The sequence below is a fragment of the Caretta caretta genome, chromosome 2, assembly GCF_965140235.1.
Source record: "Caretta caretta isolate rCarCar2 chromosome 2, rCarCar1.hap1, whole genome shotgun sequence".
In the NCBI taxonomy this organism is placed as follows: domain Eukaryota; kingdom Metazoa; phylum Chordata; order Testudines; family Cheloniidae; genus Caretta; species Caretta caretta.
This window is the reverse complement of record NC_134207.1, coordinates 110,921,774-110,935,250: the sequence shown is the minus strand read 5'-3', so window position 1 is coordinate 110,935,250 and position 13,477 is coordinate 110,921,774. Positions and strand designations below refer to the sequence as shown.

The window sequence follows — 13,477 nt, the reverse complement described above, 5'->3', positions numbered from 1 at the left end:
CTTTCCTTAAAATTTGAACCAATTGAAGTGGAATATTTTCTGAGATCAAAACCATCATAGGTCATTGTTTTTGTGTTTAATTTTCATAGGGCTCTGGACTTCCTGGTTTCACCCAGGACACACCTAAGCTGTTTTATGGATTTGCCAGCCTGGCTACCAGGGAGTACTGGAAGTTTTACAAGAGGACTGGAAATCTCTTGGGTGAAATCCTGGGTCAATTGAAGTCAGTGACGGAACTCTCATTGACTTCAGTGGGATCAAGATTTCACTTCATGCGTACAGACTGAATCACAATTCAGAGAGCTAGAGATAAACATCCAAATGTCCAAACTTTCTGATTTGCATCCATCACCGATTTACATATTAGAGGCAGGCATAGACGATAGAGTTCGAATCTAGAACTAGATCTGAATTTCCTGAAATTGCAGGGTTTCCAGATCTAGGATGTTGCTTCAGAACCATCTCTTTTCCATATATAGATGTTCAGTGGCTAATTAGCAAGGTGTACCAAGTAAAACATTGCAGTGTCAGGGAAGCTGTGTTCAGAGGTGAAAGTAAGCCGGTCCGGTCCGGTCCATCGGCAAGAGCCAGTACGCCGTACCGGACCGGACCAGCTTCCCTAGGCTGGCACTTTAAAGGGCCCGGGGCTTCCCGCAGTGGCCAGAACCCCTGGCCCTTTAAAGTATCGCCAGAGCCCCACTGCCGGATCCCCTGTGGTAGCGGCGGCAGGGCTCTGGCAGCGCTTTAAAGGGCCAGGGGCTCCGGCCGCTGTGGGGAGCCCCGGGCCCTTTAAAGCGCCCTCCGAGCCCCGCTGCCGGAGCCATGGGGTAGCAGCAGCAGGGCTCCAGCGGTGATTTAAAGGCCCCGGAGCTCTGCTGTGGTAGTGGCGGCCGGGGTCCTTTATATCGCCCCTGAGCCCCAGGGCTCCCAGCCGCCTCTGCAGCTGGTAGCTCTGGGGGTGATTTAGCCGGAGCCCTGGGGCCTTTAAATCTTGATTTAAATGGCCTGGGTATTTAAAGGCCCCACCTCTTCCCGGTTGAGGCCACGCCTCTTCCGGTCGAGGCCATGCCCCTCCGCTCAGGACTCCGGAGTACCGGTAAGTCCTTTAAGTTACTTTCACCTGTGTTGTAATAGCAATAGTAGAAGGAAGAATTACACCTTCCCTTGCACTCCATGCTGGAATTATTTATAGACCCAGACCAGAAGACCTGCACACGGCCTATGCACTGCTTAATTTCTATTTAAACTCTATTTTGAAGGTTCACGTGGGATTTACAGAACATAGGCCTTTTTTGTTCCCTTGGCGCAGATGGTAATTTCACCTGACTGAAGAAATCATGACTGAGTACTGTAATTTGTTCTCATCTGGTCCCACACTCAAAGGTCCCTCCCAAATGATAGAAAATACAAAATATGTCCTAAGGGAAACAATTCTGTAGTATTTTAGTGATGTGTAATTTTGTATGTATTAATCTACACTTTCCAGTACAACAATATATCTTAAAATAAAAAAAAAAACAAAAAGCTTCTGTGACGATGCTTCTTAACTCACTTTAATGTGTTACATTCAAATGTATTGTGTCAAGCAAACTATCTGGCAAACTTCCACAATGTTATCATCTTTAATTGGCAGGCATTCTGAAACCCCGTATAATAACATGTTGGCTTTTTATTAATGCTGAACATAAAGATAAGTGGTTTACATATCTGCAGATCACATAATTAAACATTAATTAACATAATAAAATGTTGGCAAGCTTTTTTATTTATCATTGTATATCTTTTCAATTCATCATCTAGAATCAAAGTCTTACAGACACCACATAATTCTCAGAGCTTCTGAAGGGCAAAAAATCTGGAGAAGGAAAACAGGGCCCCAGATTATCTACCTAACTGGGCAACCCAGTGAAAAAAATATTACCAGAGAAGAGTGGTAAATTTTTGAGCCTGCTCTATGAAATAATTCTCATCTCTTTGTATAGCATAATGATTGTGTTTTTAAGGATAGGATTTCTATTGTGCAGTATTTATTCATATTATAATGGATCATTTATTTTGATTTTAGAGTCATAAAGGGAAAGCCATCTGCAGTGAAAAAGTATTGCAGGAAAAAGTAACCAGACAGTTTGTCCAATACAGAAAAAAGTGGAAGCCCAAGTAAACAGGAAATTAATTAATTAACAGAGATTAAAAGAAAGAAAGAAAGAATTGTTGAATAATTTTTTTAACAAAACTAATTTTGTTTCCATTTTAAATACAAAATTTGGGGCCAAATCTTTAAATTGTGTAAATTAGCATTAATCCACTAAAATCAATATATACCTTCTGTGGGATCTGGCCCTTTGTGTTTTGTTGTTTTTATTCTAAAAATAAAATAAAGCACAGCTTAATTTTGGATAAAAATATTCCACCAGCATATTGCTGTGTAAATGATTTAATAATTATATATGAGAAATAAAATCGTTCTCTGGAAAAGCTGGTTTCTATGTGCCTCATTGATGGAGCAGTCTACATCATAGTCAGTTGCAAGATTTGTATCTGCATTGTCTTAGCCTCTGTCTGGAGCTAAAGGGAAGTTATGCAGGGTATTCTGTTTTCAATAAACATCCTCAGATATTCCTGTCACTTTCACTTGCTATCTGGCACATAGTTTTAGTATTAGAATAATTAAGAAGTAATGCAAATTACACTAGGTTACATGTGGTGGAGTCTGGTGATCTCTGCTCATGTATCAGCAAAAATGTGGTGGAAAGTACATGCCGAGCCAGTGTACAATAGTAGGTAAATATCACTCTGTATTAGATACAAAACAAGGTAAGTAATGTCTGCCCTGCCTACACAAGGAACCTTTACCAATGGAATCAGAAAAACAGTGTTACCCATTGATTACATTGTTATCCCTTAAACTACACAATACCTTAAACCCTTTATGTTACTGCATATTATAAACGTTCAAAGGCCAAGGTACTCACTCAGCCATTCACATAAATAAATATACTCTAAGTTAGATGTGCATTATTAAGGAGAAGAGGATCCTAAAAATCTCACCTAGACTATTGGTACAAGGAAGAATTACACATGGTTTGTGACAGTTTAACACATGTGTTTATACTCTTTGTAACTATAACACCATTGTATATGCTATTCACTTCCTTCATGCACCTCATACCCGAATGTCAGTTTTCTATATTTTGTATTCTAGTGTTATTTGTAGCTCAGCAGTAGTTAGAGCCCCCACTGTGCTAAGTGCTCTTCTAACCTCTGGTAAAAAGACAGTCCCTGCCTCAGATTTATTGTATGTGGTATTATATATTTATAAAATATTAATAAAATCTTTAAGCTGCACATGTTGCAAATTTTCGCTTCCATGCACAGTACTTCTTGGGTTTTCTTTGAAAGCCTTATAAAAAAAACCCACGCTTCTCTCCCTTGCCCAGTAAGAATCATTTTATCATGCAAAGAATTCACTAAGGCACTTTTCAATGTAGGTACACAGTTCACCATAAACCAAGAACAAATCAATATCCCACATCCTGTAATTAATGCAAAGTGACACATTGATTAGAGCTGACAGGCAAATGCTCATTGTTAAAAACTGTCCAATGCTAGCAGAAATGTGGCATGAAACATGTTGAACACACTACAGCTGCCAGAGCATTGAATGTAGTGTAGACAAATGTCAAGATGAGTAAAGCAGTTTTTTATTTTAGCAGACTGCATGGCACAAGCTGGAAAAATCCAGTGATATGGGCACTTGCTGCTGAGACAGTATATAGTTGGAACTGGTTGAATATGAATGCACTGGTCTACAGGAGATACGATTTTCAATCAATACCGAAGAAGAGGTTGCAATTTGTTGGGAAAGCTAGACGTGATCAAAGAGCTTCTGTGAGATTTCTGAAGGAAAGTATTTTGATATTTTTAAAAAGTCTCTTCTTTTGAAGGGCAGCATGCCTCTGGCTGTTTCATCTCTGTAATTTTGGACTGGGTTGTTGTCATTTGTAAAGAGCTTTTGTTGGAGGAGCTGTTGATTTATAATATATGTTGGATGGTATAATAGTTTAAAAATCAGCTACAGAGCTTTAAAGACAAAGTGTGGCCTTTGTAGTGAAGTCTAAATACTTCTTGTAAATAGGATTCTTCTAATATGGATGTCCTCTTCTGGACTATAGTTATATCAGCAGGGTATTTCCATCCAAACCAGTGAGATGATGCCAGTTCCTTTTTTTTTTTTTTTTTTTTTTAATTAACTCAAAGCTCCTCCTGCTGGCATATTTGCTGAAACACTTTGTCCTGGCCCCATGAAAGAGAGCAGATGTTTCATCTGCTCCTTGCGAGTGAGCTTTTGTAAGGGATTCTTTCCCCTGGGAATTACATTTATTTTTATTTCCCCTGTAAATTTTCTCCTGCTCCCTCCAGAGTGACTTCCAGTTGGAAGAAAGAAGATCTTCAAGGAAGCTCTTTGGGAAAGGCTGGGGGGCTTTGCTAATGTAGCAATAGATCCCTAACCTTGTCCGTACTGACTGAGGTGGAGCAGCCCGATCAGGAATATAAAATGGCTCCTGCTCCCACTTCCAGGCTCAGAAAATGATCTGTTCCATGTTCAGTGGAGTGCAGCAGCACTTGTGGCATATTCCCAAGCACCAGAGGTTTCTCTGGTGGTTACCAGCCCACAGGGAAACATCAGGGTACCTGCTCCTGCAGCTAGCAACTTGGCTGCCTCCCGCTGTGTTGCATAACAGCTTGGAGACCGAGAAAGAGATTCAACCAGGTAGTTTAAGCACCTGGCATCACCCTGCTTCCCCTTCAGGATCACCATCATGCCTCCCTTGCAAGCCAGCAAACCCCCCCGCCCCCCAGCAAATGGGTGCAGCAGAGGAGCAGTTTTCAAACGAACACTGCCAGTCTGCAGCCCTCTACAAGAGTCTGCGTTAAGCAAGCTCAAGTAAGGGGAGTAAAACTCCCTCAAATGGGCCCCACACAGACAACTAGCACCCATTTCCCCTGTTCCTTGGCCAGTTATTCTCTGGGTACTTTTTTCATAACTACCAAGTTTTGCGCAGCTTCAGCTGACATTTTATACATTTTATACATTTTAAATTAATGACTAAGCTAATATGAATATTTGCATAAATGTGCCTATAACCATAAACTTCCACACACACAAAAATTTGTGTGCATTTAGTGCTTGTAAAAAGCACTGGCTGGATAGCCCTGATGAATGGAGTCCTGTGTTTATCTACACAGCAGCCATAGGGCAAGCTTCCCACACACACTGCCCTGTCACCATGCCTGAACTGTGATACAGAGGGAACTTCTTGCCTGACTAACACTGATTTCTAACCTCTCTTTAGCTGTGCTTGTGTGTGGCCCTGGGCTCTAGTTCCCATAAACACAGGAATCCGTGCTGCTACACATGCCCAACCTCCAGCTTCCTGGCTGCCTCTCTTCTTTTTGTATGCAGTGTTGTAGCCAGGTCGGTCCCAGGATTTTAGAGAGATAAGGTGGGTGAGGTAATACCTTTTATTGGCCCAACTTCTGTTGGCGTGAGAGACAAGTTTTTCAAGCTACACAGAGCTCTTCTGGGAAAGGTAATCCCAGCTTCACAACTAAATACAAGGTCGAACAGAAAGAAAAGGAGGACTTGGGGCACTTTAGAGACTACCCAATTTATTTGAGCATAAGCTTTTGTGAGCTACAGCTCACTTCATCGAATGCATATATTTCAGGTGGAGCTATGAGAATAGAAGCGTCTGTGTGAAATGTCAGTGTTGTCTTTGTCATCTTTGTCCAGGAACTGTGTACATACCCATGAACAAAGGTGGCAGAGTTGAGTGCACAGTCAGCTTTGCTTCTGTAACTAACCACAGCCAGATGTATATTGCCTCTCCTTTTCAATTCTAAAAGTTCTAAGACTCCATTCCTGTTGTGTCCCTGGCAAAAGCAGTTTAGCATAAGTAGTTTGTACATATGCAAAGGGACCAATCAGGGTGAGGTGGCCTGTTAACACCCCTGTAGTCATAGTACAAAAAGGGAGGTTGGTAGGTTACAGATTGTTGTAAAAAGTTATAAATCCAGTGTCTCTAAGACCATGATTTTTAGTGTCTAGCAAAGTTGTGAATTTAAGTTCCCAGGCTCATCTTCTGAAAGTGTTGTGCCTGTTTCTGTTGATGATGAGGACTGAGAGGTCAGATACAGAGTGATCATTTTGTGAAACGTGTTCACATAGAGGTGATAGTGTGTTTTTGTCTTTTTTTTTTTATCATTTTGCAGTGTGAGTTCATTCAAGAGGATAGCGATTGTCTGGTTTCACCCACTGTTGTCATGGGGACATTTAGTGCACTGGATGAGGTACAGCACATGTTGTGATAGGCAGTTGTTGGACCCAGGAATCTTGAAAGGCGTGTTGTGGGGGTATTGATCACCATAGCCGTGGAGACACATCTGCAGGTTTTGCATCTGGCAGGGCGCGGTGCCACTTTGAGTTGGTGTGTCCTGGTCTGTGGGGAGCTTGCTTGTGATGATGAGCCTGGAGAGGTTGGGGGGTTACTTGAAGGCTAGAAGAAGGGGTTCAGGAAATCTGGAATAATGAAACAAATCTACTACTTTTATAAGTGGAACTTCAATGGAATTTTGATGTCTTACAGTAGTGCTGAATCTGGCCAAATAATGTATTTTTTGCTACACAGAAATACTTTTTTTAGCATACAATACATGTTTATGGTATGCAAGCAAATGTGATAAAATTATGAGTAGAGTTGGTTGGAAAATGGGTTTGTTTTCTGCAGAAATGTTTGACTTTTCATTGAAAAAACAAACATCTTTGATTCAAATCTGAAAATTTTGGGATTGAGGGTTTTTAACAAGAAGTTGAAATTTTCCATGGCAAGCAGACTTTGTGAAAAAAATTTGGTTTCTCAAACCCCAATTTTCTGTAAAAAAAAACAAAACAAAACAAAACAAAACAAACAAAAAAACAGTTTTGACAGAATTTTTGACCAACCCTAATTGTGAATTGATGAATTCACTGCCCTATCTCACACCCAGTACAAAAAAAACAGATGAGATGGGATTTATAAATCCAAGGCCCCAAATTTTTTTAGGGCTCTAAAAAATTTTTAAGCCTTTTCTTCTAGGATCCTTGAAGGCCAGCATTTCATCTTACTGTGCCCATTTTGTAGGTTTCCCAGATTCCAGATGGATTAGTATCTTGTGGCATTTATGTATGACTAAAGGTCATCTAGAGATGATACCAGGAGTAAAATAAAAAGACTAGTGTAAATGAATAAAGAAGTGCAAAAAGTAACCAGGAGTCATGTGAGTATCCACCTCTTGTGTCTCCTGGTATACTTAGATTTTAAGTTCCATGCAGCAGGGAGCAGCTGTTTGTATTATGTGTTTACAGTGCCTAGCATAATGCCTTCAATACAAATAATAATTAACTTATCAATAAGGTGTGGAGGATGTTTGGAAAGATTAGTGAATGAAGTGAGATGTAGAAATAAGAGAAGAAAATGAATGACGGAGTCTGTATAATATAAATTCTCATAAGAGTATATTATTATATGTTTGCACTATTTCATTGTTTTCCATTCCTGTTTCGTTCAAAGTGTTGTATCTTGTGTAAACAATTTGAAAGTAAATTTTAAAACCTAGAAATGGAGAGTAGAACCCAATTTGCACTGGAAGTTAAGACAAATAATACAAAATACAAGTACATTCGAGATCCATAAAGGAGATGTTTGGGCGCCTGAGAGGATGACAATTAATTGACAGAAGAATCTAAAAAAGAGAATAAATAAAATCAAAACCTTGCCAAAACTAATGATCAAGAAATTAAAGTTTAAAGATTGAGAGACAAATACAAGGACATAGGCTGTGGTGAAGCCTGGAAACACTCATCAGGGCCAGAAAGCAAAAATATGTAGAGAGCTAAGTTTTGATTAGGACTACACAGTAATACCCAAAAGACTTCTCTCTTCAGCCAGTAACCCCCTGACCCTGGCAGAAGCCACGGGATGGGGGAAGCTCCCCCTCTGGCCCCGGCAGAAGCTCTGGAACGGGGGAAACTCTCTTGCAGTGGCCCCGACCCTGGCAAAAGCTGTGGGATGGGGGAAGCACCCCCCAACCTCCTCCCCGGCAAAAGCTCCTGGGTGGGGGAAGCCCCCGCAGTGGTCCCCAACCCCAAACCCTGGCAAAAGCTGCAGGGCGGCAGGGGAAGCCCCCGTGCCCAATCCCTCTCTCTGGCAGAAGCACTTGGCAGGCAGGGCAGGAGAAGTCCCGGAGTCCCGATCCTGGTCCCACGCAGAAGTGCGGGGAATGGCGGCAGAAGCCCCAGCACCTGGACCCCTACTGGGGCCTTGGGACTGGAGAAGTTCTCACTCCCTGCTATGGCCCCGGGGCCATGGCGTGGGGACAGAGCTTCTCCGGTCTTGGGACCACGGTGGGGGGGAGCAGAAAGGAGCAAACGGGTTGTGGGGCAGGCAGAATGGGGGGACCCTGGGTGGAACAGGGGTGGGTCCCAGGGAAGGGGCAGAAAGCGGTGGGGCTGTGGGTGGTGCCACAGACAGAAATGGGGGGAGAGCCCCCTACCCCCCGATTTGCTCTGGCCCAAGGAAATTTTAATCCGCGTCTGCAAGCACAGCTCAGCTGGATCAGAGTATTAGGACAGAGTGTTCCTAGTGGCAAGTAACTAGCTGTGTACACACTCTCTGTGGTACTCTGCCAGAGCATGAATTTGCTGTGGTCTTCAAAACACATTGTGAAACTTAGTGTTTTGGCCAAGAATGTGAATGAATTTGGGGTAATATTATGGAAAGTTTTTTTGCCCTCTGGCACATTGCACTGGTTTATAGAGGTTGACAATTATTATTACCCAATGTAGGCAGCATTGGTTGATGTTTTGTATTTAATATCTGTAACATGCCCAGAAGCCAGGATAATACACACAATATCTGTTACATAGCAGGACTTATTTATTTATGCCAGCACAACCCAAGCTGCAGGTCCTGGTGGCAGAAACCCCACCCAATACAGGGGGTGCAGCAATGCAAGCTTCCTACAACCTTCTCTCTAGTTAGGGGTCTACAACCCGTCATCACAGCATAGAAAGTTAGAAGCACCAGGAAAAAAAGGCCATGGCACTTGGGAGATGTAATGGTTGGGCCCAAAATGTATTTTTAAGGGGGACTGTTGACTGGATAGTAAAAGCCCACTCCTCATTGACCTGTATGTTTGGCTTCGAGGCATAATGGAAAAGAGGTGCACTTACAGCTATGTAAAGAGAGAAAAATAAAAAACAGGGTCCTAGATAAGTGAACAAACCTAACAGAATGAGGACCCAATAAGGGTTTAATAGGTTTAGAGAGGCAATGGGGCTATATGCAAGACTAAGGATACATAAATGTCTGGAGTGGTATAAAATTTTATAATCAGCAAGGTTACTGTATATGCCCTGTCTGACACAAAAAAAACTATTTTAAGAATGCTTTTAGAGAGCTTTTAAAATGTTATTGGGAAGATAAAGCTGTAAAAGACTTGTTGTCAATTCAGTGCTAACAATGCTAGACTCTCTTTCCTCTACAGAAAGTCCACATTGTCTTGTTTACATGGATACATGGCACAGAGTGAAGGACACACAGTACAATGTCATTGACAGAAGCTGAAAATGAATGAAGATTACTGGTACTTGTGACATCTTCCTCTCTTTTTTCCTGGCTGATATGGGTGGTATGATAATCTGAGAGGCACCCTAATAGCATCCTTAGTGAAGCATTTATTTTTGACTCCCATCATCACAAGTCTACAGACCATAAGAAGAAATGATCAGTCAACTACCAGAGGATCCTGTGGAGTCCCAGGGCTCAGATGAGCTTGAGTGCAAGATTTGTTACAACCGCTATAATCAGAGACAGAGGAAACCAAAAGTGCTGGAGTGTTGTCACAGAGTATGTGCCAAATGCCTTTGCAAGATCATAGACTTTGGGGACTCTCCTCAGGGAGTCATAGTGTGCCCATTCTGTAGGTTTGAGACATGCCTGCCTGATGATGAGGTTAGTAGTCTTCCTGATGACAACAACATCCTTGTGAATTTGGCTTGTGGGGGAAAGGGGAAGAAGTGCCTGCCAGATAATCCTACAGAACTGTTGCTAACTCCCAAAAGGCTGGCATCTCTTGTTAGCCCTTCTCACGCTTCCTCCAACTGCCTGGTTATAACCATCATGGAAGTGCAGAGAGAAAGCCCACAGACTCTGAACTCTACCCCGGTGGTGGAATTCTACAGGCCCACGAGTTTTGAGTCTGTTGCAACTGTATCCCACAACTGGACAGTGTGGAACTGTACATCCTTGCTCTTCCAGACCTCAATTCGAGTGCTAATTTGGTTGCTAGGTTTGCTATACTTTAGTTCCTTGCCTTTAGGGATCTACTTACTGGTATCTAAGAAAGTCACCCTGGGGGTCGTCTTCGTCAGCCTTGTTCCTTCGAGCCTTGTTATTCTTATGGTTTATGGCTTTTGCCAATGTGTATGCCATGAGTTTCTGGACTGCATGTCTTCTTGATAACAAATATAGTGAAATAAGAAATAAGGCACTGCCATGTTTGTAGCATAATTTATCTTCTCTATTGTATTACTATTTATTATTATTTTATTTTATTCATCACACTAAACAGAAGCAGTGGCCACAATTTTATGGTCCATTTATTTTGTTTTTTAATTTTGCTTTGATATTTATTGTGCTTCATTCTACTTGTTCATTATACCACCGAATGGAAATAAAATGTACATGTCAATTTTTGAAGGTTAAACTATAGGAAAAAAAAGCAAAATTACCTAACCTGATGCTGCTGCCCTTATTCAAATAAGTAGCACTTGTCTTCAGCTGGATTAGTCAAGAGTCAGAACAGCAGGATCAGGCCCTTGGAAGACATTGGAACATTAGGCATTCTCCCAGGCAAAGCCCATATTATGTTCTGTTTTGTCGTGTGTTATGTCTGTTAGTGAATTAAGTCTCTTTGTTGTTTATTATAAGAACAAGACAAGATACCATAGGTTCCACAAGCCTTTGCTGTAGCAGAAATCTTTGTCAGAGATAATTGGTTACTGACTTCCCTTTCTCCACTTAAAAGACAGTAGCATCCTGGGGTAGCGAGAGTCCAGATGTCATCTTGTCTTAGTAGAAATATCTCTTGCGTACATTTTCCTCCCATATACCCACTGTGCATGCACTTCTCCTTATTCTTGCAGCTCCCCTTGAGATTCCACCCCAAGACACAACCATGCATGTTCACTCCCTCATGAGCAGCTTATTTCCATGTGCACTCCTTACTGAAATGCCCAACTCCTTTGGACTTCCCTTCACTTATTCAAAGTCCTCCTATGAATTGCTCTAACCATGCCCCATTACACCTTCACTCGCCGTGTGCATTTCCACCTTTATAAAACACATTAACCCCATGAGTTCCCCCAGTAAGACACTTGACCAACCTTATGGATGCTCACCTTCTGTAGATACACAAGAGAACCTCCCTTAGTTCCTTTAGCTGCACGACAGACTTTTCTCTTCCATTGGGAGATAGGCCCTCTAATTTACAAATAATACAGATTTAAGAAAAATTATAGATATGTGTATCTGCTTTCTGGTTCCCAAATTCACAGTGTGAATAGTGTCAGGAAATGCTGTGGGCCTAATAAATTATTTCATTTAGAGCTCAGTCCCGCAAGATGCTGAACTCCCACTGACTTCACTTATTAGAGTTGATGACAATCTGCAACTCAAAGGCTCAGGCTCTTACACCGGGTGGAGCTCCATTGACTTTGGTCGTTACTAATGATTTACCAGCAGAGTTGCAAACAGAATCAGATCCTATAAAATTGGGTTGGTTTTTAGTCAGTTTTTTGAACTCGTGGAAGACCACCAAAATAAAAAGAAGTGGTTAATGTCCAAGTGTATAAATAATGCGAGTTGAGAACATAACTAAGGCTCAGTTCTCCTATGCCCAGCAGAGCCAAAAATGAAATGGAAATATGTATCAGTGCAAGCATAGTTTGGGGACTGTATGCAAGGTTAGTGCAGCATAAAGGGGAAAGGTGCAAGTAATGTAAAGACCCAGTGCACTGCCTAACAAGGATCTGAAAGTGACTCCATGTAATGCAAGATGGAGATAGGACAAGGAAAGCATAAAGTGGATTTGTTGCCACCTTAGGTGATTTGAAATTGGATTAGCCCAGTTTGTGAAGAAGATTCAAATCACTTCTACAGTTTCATTCCTATTAAAGACAGAAAAAAGGTGACAATTAAAATGTAACACTTTTCTTCACACTAAGGAAGTGTGTAATAATACATATGTACAAGAAGAAAAGATGTAGCAGAGTATAGTTTTTCAAGTATATGAGATTACAGGGTTAGGTACTCAATGGTTAAAGGAAATGTTTTAGTCTTTTCAATAATCCATTACTAATAATTAGCGTTACAAGATTTTCATCTTTCTTAGAAAGGGATATTACTAAATTACTTCTTTTAATGCTTGTGGTAAAGCATGTGTAGTCAGAGGAGCTGGCATCTACACCATAGGTAAATCACATGATATAACTAATCCATAAACTTCAGTATCCAAACAGAGGCAACTGTGAGAAATGTGCAACACCACCACCACCCCGGGAAAAAAAAAACGATATGGTTTTTAGAGTATACATAATGTTTCGAAAATGTGTGTGTCTGTGGCAGGGATTTACATATTTGTAGGGTTTTCCTGTTCAATTTGTCTGAATGTAATATCTCTAATAAATAGGTGGCTGACACAGGAAGAAATTTCTGCAAGTGTGTGCCATGTATGTATGTATTACAACTGTCTGACATGTCTGCAGTGTTATCTGGTGTCTTTCCCCATCTTTTATTTTTAAAATTATTAATGTTGCCCTTGAGTTGCCTTAGCTCCGGCCCCATATTTTACTATTTGGGTTTAAAACATAACTTAATATCAAGTGGATGAGGATAATACCTTTTGCCTACAAGTAAAAAAAAAAAGTAGACTGACTGTACTATTGTAAGCGGTGCCAAAGCGTGTGGCTTGGCCATCAAATCGTATTTCTGCAGAATCTACGAGTTTGATTTCTCTGACAGCTGGTTAAAGGTACACTGTTATTCTAGACCACATTTCGATATTAGGCCACTCCAAAAAGTGGGACTATGCAGAAACTGATTAAATAGCTATCCTACCACTCAGCTGGAGCACATTATTCTACCTGAGGTCTCATAAGATTCTTATATGACTTGTAATGTACCCAGTCAGAATTTTCAGGAGGTTCTAACTCCCAATTATTTTTGGGGGGAGGGATAGCTCAGTGGTGGGGGGGGGAGGGATAGTTCAGTGGTTTGAGCATTGGCCTGCTAAACCCAGGGTTGTGAGTTCAATCCTTGAGGGGGCCATTTAGGGGCAAAAATTGGGGATTGGTCCTGCTTTGAGCAGGGGGTTGGAC

At 41.4% G+C, this 13,477-nt stretch overlaps 1 protein-coding gene across 5 annotated transcripts in view; it reads left to right on the top strand.

Annotated features, from left to right (window-relative positions):
* Positions 1 to 12,846, top strand: part of RNF182 (ring finger protein 182) — a 34,008-nt gene extending 21,162 nt beyond the window's left edge. For 4 of the 5 annotated variants that reach the window (XM_048839930.2, XM_048839928.2, XM_048839929.2 and 1 more), the window contains one exon: positions 9,586 to 12,846. In XM_048839930.2, the coding sequence (XP_048695887.1) occupies positions 9,822 to 10,559 (738 nt within the window). In that variant the 5' untranslated portion in view covers positions 9,586 to 9,821 and the 3' untranslated portion in view covers positions 10,560 to 12,846. Of the gene's footprint in view, positions 1 to 5,093; positions 5,505 to 9,585 lie in introns of those variants that run through there. The other variant, XM_048839932.2, reaches the window with a different exon arrangement.
* Positions 12,847 to 13,477: the final 631 nt, after the last annotated feature.